Genomic DNA, 25162 nt, shown 5'->3' with positions numbered 1-25162 from the left:
AGGGTAGGCAGGGTAGGCATTGCCTACGGGTGCAGGACATTTCGGTATATTAGGGGGAGCTCCATGTTTTTAATAAAAAAAAATACAAATTATATAAATGGAGCCCCAAGTTTTCGTGGTCTTCACTTTCAAACATGGCAAGAATAAAAATTCCTTCCCCCCTCTCTCGCAGTTTATCACATTTGTGTATCAAATTATTGGTGTTACTGTAAACTCGTCTAGGTTATAGCACTGTATGATTAAGATATTAATCCTCCTAGTAGTTAATTATTACCGTATTAATACGAGACCAGTCCTATATTACATGTACTGAGCTTACTAACTATAAATAACATTTCCCTAAGCAACAGGCTTTTAACAATAACGACAAATTCTCCAAGCACCAAAGGTTGGGCAAACCGGGCAACTGCCCGGGACGCTAACGTCAGGGGCGCCCAAACGAGCACCAGAAAATAAATTTTCGAACATTTTTTTTAACATCACTAATAACATGTAAAATATAGGCTAGGACTAGGCTAGGGGGGGGCAAATACTCATTGGCAGGGTGAAAATTTTGCCTTCGTCCCTTCCTGATGTTGAGACGTAGTGTTAAATGCATGAGGACGATACTGACCTATTTAGGCTCTAATCTCAATATTATTGGAGAGTAATAATTAGCTGATCTTCTTAAATCCCGATTGCAATATTACTTACAGCACTTTTGTAGACTTGATAGCTTTTTTTTTTTTTTTTTTTTGCAGTTAGCGAATTTTTAGCCCTGTTTTAGCAGAAAGAAAAATCTCATATTGGCAACACTGCCCAAAGCTAGTCAAATGTGGGATGTGGCGTATACGCGTAAGTTACAGATGGTCATACATTGGTCTATTAAATGGGTGAGGGGGCGCCAATACGTATTTTGCTTTGGGGCGCCAAAGGCCATCGTTATGCAACTGGGTACTGTTATTTGAATGCTTTTAAAAATAATTTTCAAAAAGAGCACTTTCTTGATTTGGACTTGGAAGAAAGGGGGGGTCTAGAACTTTACCTCTTTTAGTTTGTTACTTGCTATAACTTTACCTGTTATAGAACCATGTATTACACTGATATAAAATAATGAATTAAATCTCTTTCCCAAATAGAGGGCGTAGCCCTCGCAATGGGTACTAGCTACTCCATAGCTAGCTAACATATATATATATATATATATATATATATATATATATATATATATATATATATATATATATATATATAATTATAATAATAATGAATTCAGCCCTTTTTGTTTCAATTTGGTACTATTTTTCAGCCCACTCCAGAGCGAGGATTGTGGCAACACTGACACAGTTGAACACTTGGGACGATAAAGAAATGAAATTTTGCCAACGGTATCCCCAAATCTTCTATCAAAATTTCTAGCAACGCTATCACATATAAGACTATCATTAATCGTCGTTGATATATATACCACATCAATCTGTGTAATTGTAGAAAGTACTATTTTATAAAACCACTCAACTGGAGCGCCTAGCTTTACATAGCGAAAAGAAAGTGAAAGTTCCGATCGCACGCGGAGATCTGTAGACTCATCGGCCATCATCCTTAGAACAGGACTTGCTCTTGTATATTCTAATATTTCATTTGACAACCAGTCATCCGTTGCTTTTAAATGCTCGACAACTGTTGTGGTACTTCCATATGTGGCATTTTCCGGCAAATGGGCGACAAACTTTGCTATTTGGTCACTATGATCTAACTGTGCAGCAAGATTGATGCAAGGTTCATACTTCGCTGTGTGAGGAATTTCATTCTTGAACATGAAATATGCTAACTTTACAAAACCACTTAACATTTGAAAATTTTCTTCTTTCTGTTTTTTAGGATTGTGTAACATCGAATATACGGAAGTACATTATTCCATCATTGAGTTGATATTGAGTTTAACGTCCCGTTAAGCAGCGAGGCTATATGAGACGTGAGTAGATAGGGTACACTTGGGGGAAGTTTTTTTCCTACTGCGCATGCGCAAACCCTTGACGCTGATTGGCTGGCGCAAGTCACGTGACCCCGCCCCCTTGACGCTGATTGGCTGGTGCAAGTCACGTGACCCCGCCCCCTTGACGCTGATTGGCTGGCCCAGCCCCCTTCACGCTCATTGGCTGGCGCCGGACCCCGCCCCTTCACGCTGATTGGCTGGCGCCGGACCCGTCCACGCCCCTTAACGATCATTGGCCGGCGCCGGACCCCGCCCCCTTGACGCTGATTGGCTGGCGCCGGACCCCGTCCCCTTTACGCTGATTGGCTGTCCACGCCCACCTTGAACCATCCAACCACGGTCTTTTAGGAGTGCTGCGCTGATTGGCTGGCGCCGGACCTATCCCACTGGACTCACGTACTGCGCACATGCCACATTGCAGTGGAGACTACGAACACATACCATAGCAGATAATACATAAAATTCGTTCTCTTTTATGAGCACTTTTAACATAGCAGAAATTACACAGAGACTACGAACACATAGCAGATCGATAACACAGCAGAGCTAATAAAAGAGCATGGAGACTACGAGCACATAGCAGAGCAGATAATACATAAGATTCGTTCTCTTTTATGATCACTTTTTTGCACCCCTTAGCACTAGTAAAAGAGTATGGCCTATTTTTCATCCCCTATTTTAACATAGCATAGATTATTTTCTTTTACGGGGGTAGCAACCCCCAATCCTTCTCCTTTCTCATCCAGGACTTGGGACCGGCAATGGCGGAGTTTAAAAAAATAACATCATCATACTCTCATAAATGAATAAAGCATAATATCATTAGCATCAATAGTGGTGAGTGAGAATTTGTTTAAGAAATCACGTAGTGAATAACCAGATGCACGACATGTTAGATATAGAAAACAGTAATGTTCACAAAATTGAGATAAATCACCTTGAATTCGTCTATTATTCCATGTATAATACAGACAGTTTCGTTTTAAAAACCTTATATGATGTTGTATATAGGGAGGTATACCATAGCTATCGAAATACTCTCCCACACACATATTAGATATATAAACAGCAACCCAATGTTCACTAGGCTTATCACTAGAATCAGTGTTTATAATTATGACAGCTGGAAATGTATGAATAAACAGCGGTAGCTCATCTGCAGCATACACACCAATAAAATGATCTTTAGGTAAATTTTGTTGTAGTGCCTCATAAAGTTCAATTGTATTTAACATTTTTAAAATTAATTAATATATATTTTTCTCTGGAAACTAATTTCTAATTCTGAAGAGAATTCACCATAAATATTTGTTGTTACAGAAGATGGCAGTGCTTCTTTAAAACGAACCTCTAAACGTACACTTCCTTGCCGTTGTGGACTAGTATGAAATGCAGCACTTGCGCTAGAATCGGGAGTTAAATCAAACACCAGTAGAGTATAACCATTAGGATATTCGGCAAGTGAAATATCATTACCTTGATTAGAATAATAAATACCTGAACCTGTAAATAACGTGGAATATGCCTGTATATATAGCTTATTATCAAAATCAGGTTGTAGTGGTTTGGATGGTACATGCGTTCCATCAACATACAATGTAAAAAATGACATACTATAATGTTGAAAATTGAACGGATTTGTTTGATAAGTACCATTGAAAGCAGTATTAGTAACAAACCCAATAATAATACGTTTAGGCACTATGCCTGAAAACAGATCTGGAAGTGTACTATCCATAATTCCTTGTGGCAGAGTTTCTGTCTTCACCTGCACTTTTGTTATAGGATATTTTATTCTAAATTTAGGATTTTGTAATACTTTATTTTGTGCTATTTTAACGGCTGGTGATACATCAACCTTTTTTACAAGCAATGTTGCATCTGTAATTACAACTTTTCCATTAGCATCTGCGTCACCCATTAGACAAAATGTAGGTTTAGCTGGAATTAGTTTAATACTCAGTTGTACACCATTCAGTAAAATTTCTCCTGATGAAATATATCAGTATGAATATAACCCAATAATTCAAATGACTGACTTAAAGTAGTGAGAAGAAAACGTTGTTTAAATCCTACATTACACTGTCCATATGTCCTGCAGTATCTTTAAACCACATTGATGTTTGAAGATGCGTTGATTTAGCATTAGCATTATAATTTAGAAGTTTTTCAATATACGATCGATATGGATATGTATGTGAAGAGTAGGAAATAAGTTGATTATTTAAACGTAATTGCACTTCACTGAACATTGCATTGAGAAAATCATTCACAGGACCAATTTTCTTATCGGCAGAAGTTAAATTAGAATCATCTGATTTAGTAATTTTACCTTTAATATATAACATTGTGTGCGGTAAGTCCATATAGTCATCCCCATGACCGGGGACAACAAATTCTATTAGTGCATTATCAGATATTGAAGCCACAGGCTTATATGGAACTATTTTATTACCTATAATACTAGTTTGAGTGGGTAAACCAGCAAATATCTAATTCTGATTTCATACACTCACACTGCATTTTTCTCTTTTTCTTACTATAAATATTCACACATGGTAAAATTTACAATACCGTATTACGTTTGCGAAAATGTAATTTTACACATACACTGCCATGTTGGAAAGGAAGTGGATTACCTGTACTATCTCTTAAATCAATAATAATTTGATCAAATTGTTTACGTTGCACGGGGACATAATGAGGATTGTCAAAAATATGTACATTATTAATACCATACTCTGTACTATTTGTATTTATAATACGCAACAATGGAGCTATTGTGTCACCTACCATTTGTGGTTCTACAATATGACTGTAAATATAGATAAATGTAGGTAGCGATTTTTGTAAATCAGGTGGATAACGAGCATGATGCACAACTGCAATATCTTCTTGTTGTATATGATCAAAGCCTAGTATTCTGGCTAGTTCAGGAGATAGACGTACTTCTATATGCACTTCTTGATCTTTTATTACTCTACTGACTTCAATTCGTTTTACTGATGCTTTAACTTTTAATTGTAAATTTAAAATACACTTTTATGGTTAATTTGAGATAGAATATCATCAACATTATAATAGTGTCCCGGTAAGATTTTAGTTGTTCCAGCTTTTTGTATTCATGAGACGGTAATAAATATTATTTGTATATTTGGAAACATTCTGAAATGAATTTGTATAATGTACTTCAACAACTGCTGTCTCCCACTCACCTTTCTCTAGCACCAATGGATGATATAATTTGGTAGTATAACATGACAAAGTATTTTGTGGAAAATACTCCATAGAACTGTTACTCGGTAATGTAAGATAAAAGCTAGTACTCTGTTCCATATTAATCAAAAATATCACTCTCCCTCTTCCTTTTTTTTACCACCAGTCAGTACAAAATGAACTTTTTTTCTTTTTCTTCCAGATCCTTCCAATACTTGATTTATTTTATTTTGAGCTTTAGTTTTTAAATTATTTTTAGCTTCTTTCCAACGTGATGTTAAAGCTTCGTCAATAGGTCTATTATCACCTAATACATCTCCAGCTACATTAATTCCTGTACGTAACAATTCTTTACCATTGTTTTTGCATCTTGTTTAATTAATGGAAATGCACTTCGAAATAAACCACCTAAAAAACTTCCAATACCATAGCCTTCTTGATATGGTGCACCCCTATACACGTTATAACCACCTCCTGCTTGATGCATATAGTATTTAAAGTATGGATCATTCATTATTATTTTTTTCCTATATTCACAAATATAACATTAATTTATAATATTGTATTGTGGCTAAACGTTTTTTAAATGTGACACAGGAATCCATAAATTAAAGGGGGTATCCCCGCCAACGAACAAGTACACGTTTACCTTTAACTTCTAAAATTTCGTCTATTTCATAAACTTTAGGCAGAGGCACTCCTTGTAATTTCTCTTCGTAAAATGTACCATCAATTACTTCACCATTTAAGTCCTCCAACACATAAACCACTTTCTTTTCCTTATGTATCACCTGTTTTATTTTAAATATTTCTACAGTCCACTTTTCTTTGTACCCTTTTTCAAAATGCCGTTTTGCTTTAGTAATGCGTACAGTATCACCTTTTTAATATTTTGCAATGTTAGTATGTGGCATCGGATTTATTAATTTATTCCAAACTTGTTGAAAAGTGTCTTGGTTCACACTGGCGGGTGGTAATTGATGAGCTCTATGTGGTCTAGAATTATATGCCTGAACAAGTTTCGATAGCACATCTATGTATCGGTAAGTCTTCTTTGCTGTAAAATATTTCCTCCATTCGTTCTTTAAGAGTTCGATTAAAATGTTCCACTACACTTGCCTTAATATCGGAGTTTTGTGTTGTGAAGAATTAATATTTTGCTTTTTTAAGTATAACTGAAATGGTTTATTAACAAACTCTGTACCTTTATCTGTTTGTAGACGTAAGGGTCTACGACGGGAAGATGCAAATATTTGCTTAAATGCTTTTATAATGTTTTCACCAGTTTTTGTACGTACAGGCACAGCCCATGCATAACGACTAAACAAATCAATCACTGTTAAAATATACCTGTAACCATCATTATACTTCTGCAGACTTTGCATATCGTTTAAATCAGCCTGCCACTGATCGTCAATGTTGAACACTAAATAGGGATTACGTGGAAAACATTTTACGTACTGGCTTATGCAGAGTATAAGCCGGCTGTTCTTTTACCCACTGTTGCACCTTGTTTAAAGGAATTGATTTCTTCACAGCTCTCCATAATGTCGTAGCAGTTGAAAACGAGGCAGGGTGTGAAGGGTTATAATAAATATCGGCCAGCTTCTTCATATTTTATAATCACACCATCTGTTGACAACTTTACGTTTACGTGGTGGCTCCTCTTCATCTTCTTCTTCTTCTTCCTGTTTTGGATCAGCAGCAGCAGATGATGATGTCAGCTTACGAATATATTCTATACGCTGTGGGCTACCTATATACTCTAAAGGTATATTGGATTTTGCTAACAGTAAATATATTGGATTTTGCTTTACTTTAACACCTTTAAAATATGTTTAGAAGTGTTCATCAAATAGTTAAAATGGAAAAATTCTTGGAATAATCTCTTTTATATTGCATTTTGTTCTTAGTGTTTACACATAGAATTAATCGAGTTTTTTGCAAGCCTTTCATGAAAATTTTAGGGGGGCAAGAAAAATCTAGGGGGCCCGGCCCCCTCTTGCCTCCCCTTGGATACGGGCCTGAACACAGGTGGTTTTTCTTTCAAATAACGGCTTTTATACCACGCATATAAAATAAGATTAGCAAATCTGAGAGAAGAAAACTGATTATGAATTAGTGATGGGATCTTAATTATATTGTTACCGAAATGTTAATTTATGTTATAGTTGTAGAGAAGAACAGTGTCAGAAAAATGTTCCACGACCTACAGAAGAACACATCAAGAGGCTGAATAATACCAGTTGCTCCTGCAGAAATGGTTTCTATAATGAGTTACTCCTTTGTTCTTAAAATAGGTTCAATGTTGATGAATTGTGACCACTCCACGAAGCTAATAACAAAATGGACTTTGCCTTAGACGCTTGAAGAATATAAAATTGGTCTACACATTGTGGAATGGTCAAACATAGGGTATTAACACCATCAACTATTAAGGAGTGCCATTGTCTAATTCCAAGGACTGTCATCAGATCCTAATAAAACTTAAGTGAAACTTGCGAGAAAGAACTCTGTTTGAAACAAAATAAAAGGTAAAGTTCACAGCACTAAACTTTTATGCTCCAATTCCTTAAACTAAATTATGTTCTGACGGACTTATTAATGAAACAATTTCTTGTGAAATACAAACAAAATTCTGTCATTTTTAGAAAACGTCACCGAAAGAAAACTACAGATACTTCTGCAAGAAGTAAGAAATAACTTATGCTATATGTTAAGGTTATTAATAAAATATATGTTTATAAAATAACAAAATCATACAAGTGGTATTTGATAAAATTGTCAGAAGAAACCTACTACTTGTGTATATTCTCATAGAAGTTATTTATGCAACGTTATGAGAAAAATAAGAAATATTTATCTCTTAAATATACTCATAATCCCATTTCGTTTTTAATAAAGTAATCTGAGAAGAAACTCATCCCTAAGAGTAAACTACGTTGCTCAGGGATTGTGTTGAAACTGTCCGCCATTGGTCTCGTTATACCGATGACATCGACGAATCTCATATGATTGGTACAGTTAAATAAGCCTGGCATTTCTGAGATCACCATATAGCTGAAATGAGATCGGAATGAGGTTGCATGTTACGACAGATGTTTCATCTTATCCCACAGAAATAAATTCAACTAAGTTATGTCAGTTAAGCGTGGGTGCCAAGGCACAAGCGTATCCCCTACCAATCCAACACTCTGTGAATATTTATATTTTGGAAGTTTCTGACATTCACTTCAAAAGGTGCAGATGTGCCGTCGTGTTGGAACCACATTCGCTGCTTAATGATTGATGGCATATTCTCTAGGGTGACTGGGCCGGTAGTGGACATCTTTAAGGAAATTTTGATATTTTTTGTCCCTTGTGCTTTAATGTTATGGTGCTGGTTTTTATTCAGCTAAAGGAGTTTGTTCTCTTTCAATGTAGCAGTAAGAAAATATGCCAATTTTACATTGGTAAGAGCAGTTTTGCTAATACTGGTCAATTTTTTCTAGTTGTGGTCACTTTTATATTCAGTAGTGGTCACACATTTTAGGTGACACTTATTACAGCTTACTGTGTTTATTCGTATTATATTTTCTTGGTAAAATTAAATTTACATTGAAATGATCACTACTCTGATGTTATCAAAGTAATATTGTAACTAAGTAATATTTAATTAGCTACAATATTCAGTGAAAATAAAGAATTGCATAAACATATAAAAGGAAACTACAATATGATTACATTTTAAATAAAGTGTTACATTTATAAAAGAAAAATATGAAAACATATAATGAAGCTATGCTTATGTACCTTTACTTCATACATAAAGATCCAATCTGGCAGAAAATCATATTTTAAGGGTCTTCCATACAACGAAATTAAACTACCACTAATTTTACAGTTTTTTCTGTAATATCTTCGAAACAAACAAAATAATTCGAGAACTGAAAACGTGGTGCAGTATAGAATTTTATTTATTTATTTATTTTCCTGTTTTGCATACAAATGAGAGTATTCTCGAGTACGCATACAGTTGTCAAAATTACAAAATAATTACATATTTACTATAAAAAGTTAGAGTAATACATACATAACTATGACTTTTGTAAACTTACACATTCATAACTTAAATGTGTCAAATCACTAATGTAAATAAGAAAGAGCAATGGACCAAGCACTGATCCTTGAGGTATACCAGTTAGTATTATACCTTTATAACCACTAAACTTATGCATTTTTGCCATTATCTGATACCTGTCCTTCAAGTAAGACTCGATCCATTTATTGGCAGTTCCTCTTATACCATAAAAGCATTTTTTAAAGTAAGAGATGATGATACAGTGTCAAATGCTTTAATAAGATCAACAAAGAGTCCAATTGCCCTTCTTTTATTATTTATCGCATGCATAACAGTACTTAGAAAATCGAAAATAGCAGAATCATTTTCCCAGTTAAAAACCCATGTTGTGATAATGATATTAGATTATTGGAATGTAAGTAATTCCTTATCCTATTTGACATTACCGTCTCAAAAAATTTTGAAAATACAGACAAAACTGAGATAGGGCGATAATTCTTAATATTGTAACGACTGCCATTTTTGAACAAGGGAATCACTTTAGCCACCTTTAACCGTTGTGGGAGAATGCCTGATTGAAGGGAAAGATTTATTAGATGAGTCAGGTGGGGAGCAATTATCGAAGCAGATTGTTTTATAACAGTAGATGGTACTTCATCCAGACCTGCAGAACTGCTATTTCTCATCTTTCTTATAATTGCTAATATTTTATCAATAGTTACTGGGGTAACAAAAATACATTTTGGATAAGAAGACATATTTGAAGAGCCACTTGTACCAGCTTGGTGGAATAGAGCACCAAGAGCTACCTGACAAGTTATAAAATAATTATTAAATTTATTTGCAATTTCTGCAGGGTTTAATTCTTGTCAAAAATGAAGTGATTCAAATTAGCAATATCATCTTTCTTTGAATGTACCGACTAGTGAATAATATTCCACATAGTTTTAATTTTATTTCTAGAATTATTAATCATTTTCGAATTATGCATTAGCTTTGCTGTCTTAATAACTTTCTTATATGTTTGCTTATACTTTTTAACGTAATTTCTGAATACATCACACATTTGTATCATTAAGCAATTTAGCATACTTATTATTTTGTATGTGATATCGTTGTCGTATCTCCCTATCTGCTATCGGTTTGGAGCTCTTTGGCATTTATTCGCGAGTGTATAAATATCTGTACGGCAATAGCAGATAGGTAAGTCATGATAAAATGCAAAATAGTAATGCTTAGTGCACTGCCTTTCTGCTTTTCGATTATTTGAAGTTATTACCGAAAAACTGTAAAATTCGCTATAGAACCTAGTTTATTTTCACTGTTTGGAAGACCCTTTATGCCAAACATACGATAGGAAGCAACCTTATTCTATATCGTCTGAACAGAGATCACATCAGTTTTTATTTAGGATATTTTGTCTCACACAAAAAGTTTCTTGTCCGTTGTCAGAATCGGATTCAACCATTTTATGAAGAAAGAAAAATCCAAAATCCTCACAATGTTTCCTGGAAAGACAACTAACATGAAAACACTTTTTACATTTAGTACACTCCACCCATCTCGACATATTTCCGGCGTGGACGTGCTGAGATATAAATTACTCTTTTGACACTCACGTCCCTCGATATTTATTTTCGTATTAATTTTACAAGTTGCTTTTGCCTCACGTGAACTGTTTCAATTCTTAGACTTCGATTTAGCTTCATCTCGTGTTTTACATAAGTCACTGTGCTGGTTTGAACTTTCTACAGCAGGAAATCGAAGATTCCTTTTTTTGAATTTTGTGTTTTCCCTGGAGTCTTTTTTGGGCCACAACAAATTTCTTTTGAATGGACTAGACACATAGTTTTCCCATTTAGAATTTACTGTGGACCTGCATTGGCTATGGCATGTCGAACTGGTGCTGACAGTCTGAGAGGCTGTGACTGTTGAAGGAGACGCATTGAATTTTGATTGGTATCCTTCATCAGACTTACAAGATAAGTCGCTGTGAGTAGGTTGTGTATCTTGAGTAGGATCGGGGACAGTTACACAAACTCATCGTTTGCATATCCTCTGTTATCTGCTCTGAACGGAATTTCTCCCACACATAAAATAAATAATGAAATCTTCCATCACAATGCTACGCGCTATCTGCTTCCTTGAAACTCGTTGACGCTTGCTCATCAATTTTGGATTCCAGGTAATGTAAATTATTTTGTGAGCAAACTGTAACAACAGATTTAGTCATCGTTGTACATAAATAATTACTTTTTACAAGGCATTTCTTTAGTTTTGAAAAATATTTAAAAAGAACGTATTGATTAGGAGTACGGTAGAAGAAAGAAAATAGAGAAAGTAAAATAAAAAAAGAAGGGAGATTAGGCTTACGATAGAAGAAGGAAAAGAAAATAATTTCAGAAATATTGTGTGACCGTTACTAAATAAATATTTTTGTTAGGGATGGGCCAAAACGTCTTATAAAAACCGGACACCGGTTTCTAGAAAAACCGAAATCCCAAAATCGGCATCCAGAGAAATTAATCTTCATTACGTCCAGAGAAATTAATCTTCATTCCTTTATATGTTAAACATACATTTCCACTTTGCTAATACAATAATGATTCACTATTATCTGCTTCTAATTTTCAGTACAGCGTCCTGGTAAAATCACTTTTTCGCCTCCTTCAATGGTCACAGAAGCCTTCCCTCCATATATATCGTTGTAATTATCTCACAGTTTACAATACGAAGTGGTACGCCATTCTCTAAATCACACATCTTTATAAATGGTTCCAGTGATGACGTATGAAGCTTATCTAATAGATTTTTTAAAATCTTTGTCGTACATTACATCTATTGAATAACGCTACGGGGCTTTATACGTATTTCATTCTGTTAAACAACAACAACAGGACGTATAACTTCGTTCGTTCCCTGTTCACATTAAGTGAACAACATGTACGTGCATTTTCAGAACACACTCTCTCTCTCTCTCGCTGTCGCTCTACATGTGGTCCAGGTGCAAGTCTCGGTGAGAGAGCATTGAAAATTTGAAAGCATTATGATGGTTCGGGTTCCATCTTAAATTGTAAATTCATCTCTCGGAAAGTGATAATAAACTCCATTATTATTCTAGTTAGTGCAGTGGCGGCGGTTGGACGTTAAAAGTGGGGGGCAAGACATGATCTTAACAATTGTATATCAATGTTAGATTTTCTGGTTGATTCTAACACTGTTTAATGAAAGGTTGTATAACTAATAGGATACAATATTTTTTCACTTAAAATAACGTATATCGTATTTCTATTTTATTAAGTAAATTTATAATAGCAATACCGGTAAGTACTAGCGCTTTATACTCTTAAACAACGAAAGCGTAAGAAGAGATTTGAGTTCTTGCTCATGAACATCTAAAAATTCTGTCTGGAAAATTGTGTGATCAGATTATTTAATAAATTTGCAAAACAAATAAATAGAAGGGATAATAATGAATGAATAATGAATAATAGTAATGAATAATGACACTTGTTTTGCAAAGTTATATTGAAACTGGTAATTAATGAACAACTTATACTTTTAATTCCACACATGCCATTAAATGGATGCTTTTACTGTTAGAAAATGAAATACAGTGTAAGTTCTGCAAGCATATGCTATCACATTTAAAGAAATATGCAATTACAATATTAATTGCTTTGAATTGCAATTAAAACGCAATTCTTGTAGCTTTCTTAACTCCACGGGAAGACAAATATCCAATACGTACTCACGCAACGGCAAATATCATATGGCACCATTTTTTTCTATGAAACAGTAATACATACAAAACCTTTACCAGGAAAATAAACTGGAAAATAAGTGAAAGTAGGGAGAGGTCAGGGAAGTAAAAATGTATCAATTGAAGTCAGGGAAATGACAGATTAGTAAGGAAAGTCAGGGAAAAATCTATTTAGGTCCATTGCTCAATTACTGAATTTATGAAATAGGGTTGATTTCTTTACTGTTACTGGATGCAAAATGTAGTGTTCTCAATGATGATATTGAAGGAGGCAGTGTTCTCTGATATAGTTGTTGAAACTAATTTTCTGCAAAAAAAACACATATCTAACTGCATCCTGGCATATTTGCTCAAAATGATAGACGCTGTTCTAGAAGAATTGCATGGCGTCAAGAGGATATCTGGACAAGTGGCTGAGAACGCGAAGAAATAGTATCTCCATCTCACAGTGAAAGCTCAGACTGAAAAATTTAAGGATCACTCGAATGAAATGAAATGAAATGAAATCTGTCAGTTTTACGTCCTACGGTTATGCCGGTTAGGCTAAAAGAGATGGTGATGATGAGAAATGAATGAAACGGTGGAATGAAGAAAGTGGTAGGAAACGGGAGAACCCCGTGAAAACCCACGAGCACGGAGGAACACTCGAATGAATTCATAGCCAATGATAGAGATGATATTGGATTTGATGAGTTTTTTACTTAATGGGAAGAACTTCGTTGACTTATGGTCAGTTATGAAATTGTGTTTTATCTTCTTTCACGGAACGAATTTTTTGAAGGTGGTTCCACAATAAATAAAATTCTCATTGTTGACAACATACAAGAAGAATATCTGGTGGCTCAACAGATTCTGTGATGAGAATAGGTGGATCATCAGGATTAATAATTACAAGAGGTATGATAAATTTAGTGAGAAGTACAATGAGACAATATCAGGTGTATTTGGAAAAGAAAAGAGAAATAAATGCTGGAGACGAGAAGAGAAGAGAGAAACGGAAGATTCAGCAACAACTAAAGGAGCTGGAGGAAGAAGAAAAGAAAATTAAACTGCGGATACAACAAGGATATTCAGATCAATGAGAAGAAAACTATGCGAGAAAGGATGAAAACAAATTTCTAAATGGGTTGCATTTAACGACTGCACCAGCAAAAGTATGTGTTACATAATATATATATATATATGTGTGTGTGTGTGTGTGTGTGTGTGTGTGTTTAAAAAAAATAATCAGTAAAATCATTTATGAACTGTTTATTACTATAGGCAATATTATAATGTTGTGTAATTGGTATTATAATGTGTATTTTTTTCATTTTCGTTTGTAACTTTACATATTGTGTAATATGTAGGCCTAATCAATATCGGCCTAATGCATATGTTTGTAAATTTACATTCCTTTGGAAAGAAAATTAAAAAAAAAAAAAAAAGAAACAGAAGCGGAAGAGAACAATGCCAACTATGGGGAATGTGGAGGCTGGAGTTTCTTTATTTTTTCTATATTTTTAAGTTATTCAGCGGTCAGAGAAATCTGGAACTTTCGTCATGGAAAGTCAGGGAAACGTCAGAGATCTTTTCTCCAAATTATGTGGACACCCTTATATAAATTGGGCGTCACTTCAAAAAAGAGGGGGGAGATCATTGAATATTTGAAGGCATTGTAATGGTTAGGGTTCCATCTTAAACTGTAAATCTATCTCTCGTACCACATTTCTTACGTATTATTATCTTACTTCAATACCAAAGCTATAATCCTGAATGAGTTTTCTTCATTTCAATCATATAAATGCCAGAATGGATCCTAGCGTATACTCTTTTGAGTTTATCAGGTCAAAGGCGCGCATTTGTTCGTGGGTTTAATCCCCATTAGGTGTATCAAACCTCGAATGAAACTAGAATAATCATTCAAATCCCGTTTAAGCAAGAAGTTTTGCATAATTTATCCACGGTACCGAAAAGTTACAATAAACTCCAGTACCCCCATCAGGAAGTCGTGGTCGGAAAGAGCGATTGCCGCCGGAGGCAGCCGGCACCCGTCCGCGGCGGCACGACGATCTACTTGTTTAAAGTTGCCGACCTTTTGCCGAAGCGGCAAGCGGTCGAAAATCGTAAAATAAAATACCCTTTGCCGACTGTTGCCGACGATCAGAGTCGGCAAAACAGTCGGAAAGGCCTCTTTCAAACCCTCTGCCGACTCCTTATGCCGGCCTCTTTTCAACGGCGGCGTCGGCGCATTTAGTGCTCATTTCCGGCTGTTTGCCGACTGCTCGGCAAGGCAACTGTTCGTCGCGGTCGAAAATCGCGCTGAAAGACGCCGACGTCCGGCGCCGGCAATCCGGCCGCGGCATTAGTGATGAGCAAATGCAAGACCAAGACCAAGACCGGGGTGGTCTTGGTCTTGGTCTTGGTCTTGCACATCCAGTCTTGGTCTTGGTCTTGCACTAGAATCCTTGGTCTTGGTCTTGGTCTTGGTCTTGCACACCCAGTCTTGGTCTTGGTCTTGGTCTTGCATGCAAGAGTCTTGCAAGTCTTGCATTTAAGAAATCTCAATCTTTTCGTAGCTAAATTTTACTATGGATATAAGGGATAATAAACTCTACAATGCGCCAATAGTAGCGGAGATACAATGAATGTTTCTAAATGTAATATAGTTTAACTTTGTGTAAGTATGATGATAATGTACAACATAGGTGATGACCTTTATTTTCTTTAATGGATGCCCACGCTTCACTACTTATAAGATATGCCTAAATCACAACGTTTCGCAATCTACGGCAAGACGAAGAGACTAGCTGAGGCCCACCGAACGTCGAACCTTCTCTGTTGCAGCAAGTAACCTGCCAATAATGGCAGAATAGCTATGATGATGATGATGATGTGTTTAGCAATATTGACCAAAAAGAGAGAAAATTAAAAATAATAATTATTATAATCAAACCTTTTAATGAAAACTGAAAATCACTCAACTGTCTATGTCTGGTATAAACTGAATTTATATGAATACTTTCGACCTGTATTAGAAATACAAAATAACGGCATCATACTCCAAGTTATTTGAAGTCTCACTTGTGAATATGGATTACTAGCATCAATTACCCACTTCGTTGGGTTAAACTAAATAATAATAATAATAATAATAATAATAATAATAATAATAATAATAATAATAATAATATATTTCGTTAGTCAGTTACTTTTTACTATTAGTAAAGCGCTCTCTAATATCGATCACTTTCGATTATTTTTATATTTCTCTCCCTTCCTTCTCCCCAAGCTACGGGGCTGAATTTGGATTTAAACAGCATCGGAAGTGTCACTGCTTATCTCAGCGACCCCCTAAGCTATAGATTCCACTCTAATATCGGCCATTTTCGATCATTTTTAAATATCTCTCCCCTCCCCCTCCCCTAAGCTACACTATCAAAGTGATATAGCAAAAACCAATCTGAGGTCCGAACCTCATCTATGTTGAAAATGTGATCGAGATCGGTTGGGTGATTCAAGAGTTATTAAGTTTCATTTATTTTTGTTCACTTCCCCTCCTCCTCCTCTAAGTTCTACAGTCAAAGTAATATGACAAAAAACACCCAAAGTCCGAACCTCACTTATGTTGAAAATTTGATTGTGATCGATCTGCTTGTTCAAGAGTGATGAAGTTACAAAGAGAGTCACATATTTTTATTTTTTTACATGTATCTCCCTCCTGTCCCTCCCCTACGTTGCACCATCAAAGTAAAATTATAAAAATCGTTCCAGGCCTGAACTTCATCTATGTTGAACTTTTGATCAAGATCGATCGGGTGTTTCAAAAGTTATTAAGTTTTCTTATATATTACATATTATACCGAACCTCATACATGTTAAAAGTTTGATTGAGATCGGTTCAAGAGTTATTAAGTCACAAACTTATCACTTTTATTTTATTTATATTGATTTTTGTATATCTCCCCTCCTCCTCCTCCCCTACATTGCTCCGTCAAAGTGAACTGATATAAAACATTCCAGGCTTGAACCTCATCTATGTTTTAAAAAAAATGATCGAAATTGGTCGTTTGGTTCAAGAGTTATTAAGTTTTATTTATTATTTTATAACTCCTCCTTCACCCATCCCCTAAGTTTTACCGTCAAAGTGAAATGATGAAAACCTCCCAGGCCCAAACTTCATCTATGTTGAAAATTTGATAGAGATCGGTCAGGTGGTTCAAGAGATTAGTAGTCACAAAAATAGTCACTTTCAATTTTATAATATAGATTTATTGTTGTAGTATAATATTATATCGCTCAATCCTCGATGTGACGTATACCTAAGGAGGTACAAGCATCCGTCCAAACTTGCCAACGTACAAGCATCCAATCAAATTGCGGGCACATGCATTAAGTTTTTGTCAATGTCATTAAAATGTTATTTCGATATTAATTTTATGAGCACACATTAAAAGTTTCCAACGGATGCTTGAGTCTCGGACCCAAGGCCATACTCATGTAGATGACACTTATGGTGTACGGTATTACCGATGTTCAATGCTACATTTCTCTTTAGTTTTGGAAGAAGAACACCACTAATATGCTTTGAAATGAAATGAAGTATCTAGTTTAACGTTCCACAATTATGCATCAAAGCTAAGGGAGATGGTAATGATGAAAAACGAACGAAATGGTGGAATGAAGAAAGTAGGAGGAAACAGAAAAACACCGAGAAAATCTACGCACACAGGGTTTGTCCACTAAAAAAGCTCACATTACGCAAGATGACACCTGTGTGCATTGGAAACGAGCAATATCTACAGAAAACGCGAACAATCAATTCAGAAGACGACATACTGTAGCTATATGCTACAGGGACAGATCGACTCACACGGATTGCATAAACTACTGGGGCACATTCACTCCAACAGCATTTTTACTGAAGCCAAGAAATCCATCTCCTTCTTTTTTACATTCTATATAAAAAAATCCAAGTAGTGTCAGTACTTGTGCAAGACTCTTGCGCAAAAGTCTTGGTCTTGTTCTTGGTCTTGCACCCCTTGGTCTTGGTCTTGGTCTTGCATGGGGATACCTGGTCTTGGTCTTGGTCTTGGTCTTGGTCTTGCATGCAAGACTCTTGCAAAAACTGCAAGACCAAGACTCTTGCGCTCATCACTACGCGGCATCTGGTCGGTGTGGACAAATAGTCCGACTGTAGGCGGCAGAATCCTGATGGGGACTACACTGACTAGCGCATGCGCCTTTGGTACTTACATGGGTTTCGGGTTCGATTCTCGATGAGAGAGCATTGAACACTTGAAAGCATTGTGGTGATTCGAGTTCCATCTTAAAACTGTACATTCATCTCTCTCTCTCTCTTATAGCATCGGTACTAAAAGGGACACTACATTCCAATCTAACCAAGCAATACTTTACCTATTTTTTTAAAAATCGTTGTTGACTATAGAACTAGTGTGTATCCTAAGATCCATTTAATTCCGTTCCCTTTCTACTACGTTCGTGAGTTCGATTCCGATGACTGGCTAGCACATGCGCCTTTGGTACTTACATAGTTGTCCACACAATCACGTGACTAAATACTTCTGTCAAAAAAATTGTCATGAAATGCTATAACCCCTCAAGCATCGCCGTCAGCATAACAACAGGCCCGACCACGAAGACGATACCAAATCACTTCCCATGGGAACTTCCCGCCGGACTTTCGACGATGGGCAGAGTCTATCCACACGTTTATGGCTATATGCCTAGCAACAGTCAAATTTTCACACAAGAATTTTCTCACGCGTGCCCAAGCGTCTGTTTCTCAGGTTACAGGCGTCTTAGAACATGTACAGGTCCTAACACTTAGCAACACACTGGTTTGCATCGGCCCTAAGGGTCAAAGGTCAAAGTTATCCCGAGTGCCTGGATTGTACTCTTAAGACTTAACTTTCGCAATTCTTTAACGAAAAATGTGCATGATTCTTCTTAGACCTACACCTTTGTTTACATTTTGATTGCTGATATGCCCATCTAAAATTGTAGAATGTGCACCTTGCCTGTAGCTTTCTGCTCTGAATGCTTATGTTACCGCCAGCGAAAGTGTAAGACATTCATATAGAATATAACTTTTGGGTATTAACACCGTCAACTTTTTCTTTAAAATTTAAGGGAAATAAGTATTTTTCTGGTTTTGTTTCTGTTATAATTTCATTAAGAATAATTTCAATTATGTATTCTGTGTGATAGATAATTATGAATGATAAACAAATGTGATGATACAGGTGATATATAAGTAACTGTTGAAATTAACAGTTCGATTCTTTTTTTTTCTTTCAGTTCAACAATAACCTCATCTACAGAGGATTCATCAGAAGATGGAAGAAGGTTTTCTAGCAAACGAAATCATCAATGTGATCAGTGCTTCAAACACTTTTCTACAGCACAAAGTCTCAAAATGCATCTTCTCATTCACAAAGGACAAAGGCCATTTAAATGCAATGTGTGTCAGAAGAGTTTCACACAGAAAGGAAATCTCAAAAGACATTGGATTACTCATCTTCCAATTCAATAACGATTTGTATTCCAATAAACAGTTACTATTAATCTTTTTAGCAATAAATAATCTGATTTTATATTGGTTACAAAAAGGTAGGTAATTACCCTATGCTTTTGAGTGCATATATTTTTTAAGCTTTAATTTCTCCGTTTAGATACGTAGCGTGCCGAGCGCGGAAGGAAGCAACTGGTTTGTTGATTAGGGTCACTCTCCTCGAACTGACATGCTATACTGAACACAACGTGTATCAAGACTAAGCCATTTGACTACAAATGAACATACTTTGGAATATGATTTTCACTTTCTACGCTCAGTTGATCGTATGTGGAGAGATGTCTCCCAGAAGAATACGGCTGTCCCGGAGTGCACATAATGCAGTCAATAAAAACATTGTAGGGTCGTCTCCCTCACCTAATCTAGTGGCTGTTAAAAAACAAGTATAAGTGATATTAATCCAGCAGTAAAGTGTTGAACTGAAAGTCTGTGGTCCAAACGCCGGTGCTTATAGAACTTTGTACTAAAATAGGGCTAATAGCCTGTAGTAAATCTTACATATAATCTAATAGATCTTCAGCTATTTGTGAAGGTTTACTTTTTACGAACGTATCACGAACAAAAACAATTTGACATTAAGATTGACAGCGTAATATAAATGTGTTCCCTATAATATATCCGTGGACTGATAGATACCAATAATTCGGAAAATTGTCAAAATAATCCATCAGCATAAGTGAGTATTCAAAATAAATAATTTGTAATAGTTTACAGTTTTAGTCTCATTTCATTGTTTTCCAAAATGCTGTAAAATTCTCAATGAGAAAATAATTTCTTAAACCCCTTTCCTTTCGCTGCAGGAAATTATTTTTTTTTATACTAGTGTTTATTTTGTACAAACGAAAATAGCACTCTAGACCAGTGATTTCCAACCTTTTATGAGTGAACGCTCATATGTATCACGACATGCATATTTGATTTTTTTATTAATAGTAATATAGTTTATAACAGTATAAGCCTGTTAAGTTTCTACTAAATAGTGACTCTATATAATTGTGAGTATTGTTGCCACCACTGCAGAAGTTCATGGGTAGAGTATGTTTTAACATTGATTCTTAACAAATTACAATGCTTTCATGATTGAAATTCTAAAATTTCGCGACACATTCCATGGGATTGTGCCACACAGGCGCGCACCGAGAAATTTCTGTTGGGAGAAATGCTACATTTGGAGACGAAATTCAATACTATAAGATAATAGTCTTACTGCTGGTGTTATTCTGCGCCCGAAGAGACGGTAAGTAATTGTTAAGTACTGTCAACTGTATTCTCAGAAAAAAATATAGAATATGATTATTTTTATAAGAAAGAGTGCAGATGAAGTGTAAGATCAAAAAAGTAAGCTGTATCAATTATTTCCCTTCTAAACATGTATAGTTTTATTAAGAAAGTTTGTATATATATATGGGACATTTCAGGGCCGTGCTGGGATACTAATGAGGGCGGTGGACAAGTCTACTAAAAGGGCGCCCATACAAACAGGAATATTAATATATATTGACAACCTTGCCACTCAGTGCCTAATTGGGGATGCAAAGTTGAGTGCAACTAGGCGCCTTCCACTCACCATCTAAAATGAGTGGGACAAACACTGATATTAACTTGCGAGAGGTTTCTCATTTGGGGATAAGTTAAATAACAATACGTCCACTTCATTAAAATAAAAACACTGTATTTCGTTATGTTTATGAGTGTACTGTAAGATTTCAGAACGTTAGTAATGACGGATATTAAGATTCATTTTGCCAGCCGAGTACAGAAACGGTCAAGTATTGAGCTTTTGAATACTGAATCGGTGCTACACGTACCTGAATAAACTGGTGTATTTCCCTCGTTGTTCCGGCGTTGAACTCGGCTCCTTTAAGCTGAATCTCCTAGCTGATGAAAGACGAAATGAGCATTGAAGTATGACTCCGTTCCAATGCTACTCTCTGCGTGACGTTCTCCGTTGTTAGGATGATTTGGAATATGAATTATTTTCTCCTCCTGTCATCTGGCTGATTCTCGAATAGAACTTGGTTCTCCAAACTCGAACCAAAGAATGATCACTGTAACTTGATCATAGACTCTACTATAGACTTCCTATCAAATCTCGAAGTACTGTCCACTGTCGAATCTCTACGAACTCTCAAAGGTCTCTCCAAGGACTGTTCACGAACTCCCCGAACCCTTTCAAAACCTTCTCGTCCTCCAGTTTTGTTTCGCCTTGTCCAACCTCCGTCGTCTGCTGCAGCACGTGCAACCTCGTTTTCACATGGAGAGACAAATTCCTTCCATGTGTCAAAACTCAAAATTGCAATCCTCGACACGTTCTGATTTCCCGATTCTAAGCAATTCTCCGTAAATCCGTAATCTCATGAAATTCGTGAAATCTTACAGATTCACTTTATACAATTTCTAGAATCTGGCTAATGTGAGGATAGACACATTGTCAACATTTCCTTCCTACATTGCCAGACTCTCAACGATGACATTCTTGTACACATGTGTTTACAATAAACTGCTGACACAAACATTAGCAACTTTGTGCAGCTTGCATTTACTCGCATATACAACATTTAATTCCCATAACCTCAATAAATAATTTTGTGACATAAACATAAAATAAAATCGAAATATACAAATTATTTTCCTCGAAAATCGAGTCCTGCTACATGGCCCCCCTTAAAAACTTGGTTGCTCCGCAATCCAAGGTAGACCTCGTAAGAGGGCGATTTTCCATAAACACCCTGTACATCATATAAACTGAATCAATATTGAAAGATAAATATAAACTTGAAAAATAAAATAAAATAAAACATGTATTATTATGCAGAATAATTATATAAATAGTAATGAATATACCTTCACCTAAAATTATTCAAAAATATATATATATTTGAATTTTTAATCTTCTTTTTTTTTCTTAATTCCTATAATTATAAAATACAAAAACTTCAAATGTAATGTAGCAAAGTATATCCTCACGACATCTAGTGAGTTTTCGCAGAACTACTTGCTCATCACATTTGGTCAAGAATGATTGTGCATAATTACATATATGTTAGTTTGCAAGTACTCTTGAATTATCTTCTCTTAGCGACAACGCTTTTAGAGTGTCAAGTTACCAAAAACTTCCACTACTCTGTCTGTCCATACGTGCCAACCAATGAATTTATTGGCCGTATCAGTACTGGATCAACTTCATTTATTTCCACCGCTATGTGAATGGAAATCTAAAACAAAGAACTTGTAACATAGTTTTCAGATCATAGTTAGTTAATATATTCACATTTGCACTGTAAAAACTTGAAAATATAATTGTTTTATTTTCATCAAAATTTTATTCACTGACATTTTAGCATGAACGGAAATATAATCTAGCCGCAGGGCGTTGGATATCATGTATATCCTTCCAGCATAGTAACTGCAAGATCATCAGTTTTCAATCAAGTGCGTCAAGGTTAACCTAACTTCTATTTCCTGCCTTTCTATTCGCGCGTCACTGTTGACTGGATAACATCGAGTGTTAATATTCCGTAGCAATTATTGCGTTATTAGTTTTAAAACACTATAATTTATAATACAACGATGTCACACGGATAAAAACAATCACTTTTTATGTTTTTCGGGCACTCAGTTTTTCCGTGTCTGTCGGAATTTTCGTTGAAAACGTCGGTTTTCGTGAATTTATAGTGTCCCATTGATGTATTAGTGTATTTCTCATCTTCTGTAGTGATGTGGTGCAAGTGTGTGTTTTCCCGTTCAGTTTCAGTGCTCTTACTACTATCCGCTATACTACCATCTGGCAAATTCTTAAAAATAGTGATATCAGTGCTTTGTGGGATAGTTTTTAGTGTAGATTTGCTCTTATTAAAAATAGTGGCATAAATTGGTGATATTTGGGAAACTGCGTAAGTCTCAGACTCATCTCTACCATTTGCTTCTACATCTATGTTTGATCTTACATTATTTTTACCATTTCTTACACTATTTTCGTATTTTCTCTCTATCCTATTTAATCTTAACAAAATATAACATGTGATAATTACTATTACAACTAATACACTTCCTAAAACTAACGCTGATATTAATAATAATATTGTATTGATGTCCATTTCCTTCGCTTTTGGATATTATCTGAAATAGACGAGAAATAGATAAAGTCGGGATAGGCCTACTTAAAAATTCGTAGAAAATTACATTTATTATAGTTAATTAAATAATTAAAACACCTAACTTGTGTCTGCCTACACTCTTTTGCGTTCTAAAAATCGCATATTTTGAACGGCATTACATATGTTACATTTGTACGTGTAAATTCTTCTATTATGCTTTTCTGTAGTTGCTTATAACTAGTTTCGCTAACATTCCGTCTCTTTAAAAATACCTTCATCCATTGTCTACCATTCCCTTTAAATACACTAGGTAATAGCTCTTTTCTCTTTTCCTCACTTACGCCTGCCATTTGACACGCGTCGTCAAACTCATCAAAGAAACCAATTATATCGCTATCTGTCTTCAAGTCAAACTTCGGAAGTTTGTTTACATCGGAATAAAATGTTACTCCTGTCGCCATTTTATCTTCTTTTGTACTACTCGACTGCTTATTACCAATTACGCTACTTTCAAATGGAAAAATTGATGTAAAATCTTCCGTATAAGATTTTGCTATAGGACTGGACGGAAAATTCTCGACGGGTCCTAATTTCAAATTCGGTTTCACACTTTCCTGCTTTTTCTTACTCGAACTTGCAATATTAAGCAAATTTCCGACCTGTACTCCTTTTGCCGCTTTTTGTGCTCTCGTACGAATACTTTCGTTACTCATTTACTTATTAATTACTGACACTTATTCTTATAACACGTATATTCGAGCTACTTAATTAACTTGTCGGGAGAATCGGATAACTATTTTCTTATTGCAAAACCTTAAATTCACTATATCAATTAACACATGATAACTTACTACCTTAACCTAATTCGAGAAAATACGATCACAATATTTAAAATTACACTTCATCGTAGAGAGGGTGGGAAGGGTGGGTTTTCATTACGTAATATATTATCATTTAACCTATGGGTGGTTAAAAAAGGGTTTAATTATTTAAATTTACTGTCTGAGATCGCTACTGATCGGCCTATTGCCAAAACCAGCAATTTCCACCATGGGAGGGATGGGAAGGATTGAATTTACTAATGTTTAAACTCTTTAACTGGAACTGAACCCAACGCATCTGCACCATGACAACCTTGCCACTCAGTGCCTAATTGGGGATGCAAAGTTGAGTGCAACTAGGCGCCTTCCACTCACCATCTAAAATGAGTGGGACAAACACTGATATTAACTTGCGAGAGGTTTCTCATTTGGGGATAAGTTAAATAACAATACGTCCACTTCATTAAAATAAAAACACTGTATTTCGTTATGTTTATGAGTGTACTGTAAGATTTCAGAACGTTAGTAATGACGGATATTAAGATTCATTTTGCCAGCCGAGTACAGAAACGGTCAAGTATTGAGCTTTTGAATACTGAATCGGTGCTACACATACCTGAATAAACTGGTGTATTTCCCTCGTTGTTCCGGCGTTG

The 25162-nt window shown here is 35.5% G+C and overlaps 1 protein-coding gene across 1 annotated transcript in view; it reads left to right on the top strand.

The window, feature by feature from the left end:
• The window catches only part of LOC145680674 (uncharacterized), a 573261-nt gene extending 553004 nt beyond the window's left edge, over nt 1-20257 (top strand). The window contains exon 4 of the mRNA XM_081751535.1: nt 19315-20257. Coding sequence (XP_081607661.1) covers nt 19315-19549 — 235 coding nt within the window. The 3' untranslated portion in view covers nt 19550-20257. The remainder of the gene's footprint in view (nt 1-19314) is intronic.
• Nucleotides 20258-25162: the final 4905 nt, after the last annotated feature.

Source organism: Thermobia domestica, chromosome 3, assembly GCF_964235325.1.
Source record: "Thermobia domestica chromosome 3, izTheDome1.hap1.1, whole genome shotgun sequence".
NCBI classification, from domain to species: domain Eukaryota; kingdom Metazoa; phylum Arthropoda; class Insecta; order Zygentoma; family Lepismatidae; genus Thermobia; species Thermobia domestica.
The sequence above is the reverse complement of the archived record's forward strand: the minus strand, read 5'-3'. Positions and strand labels throughout refer to the sequence as shown.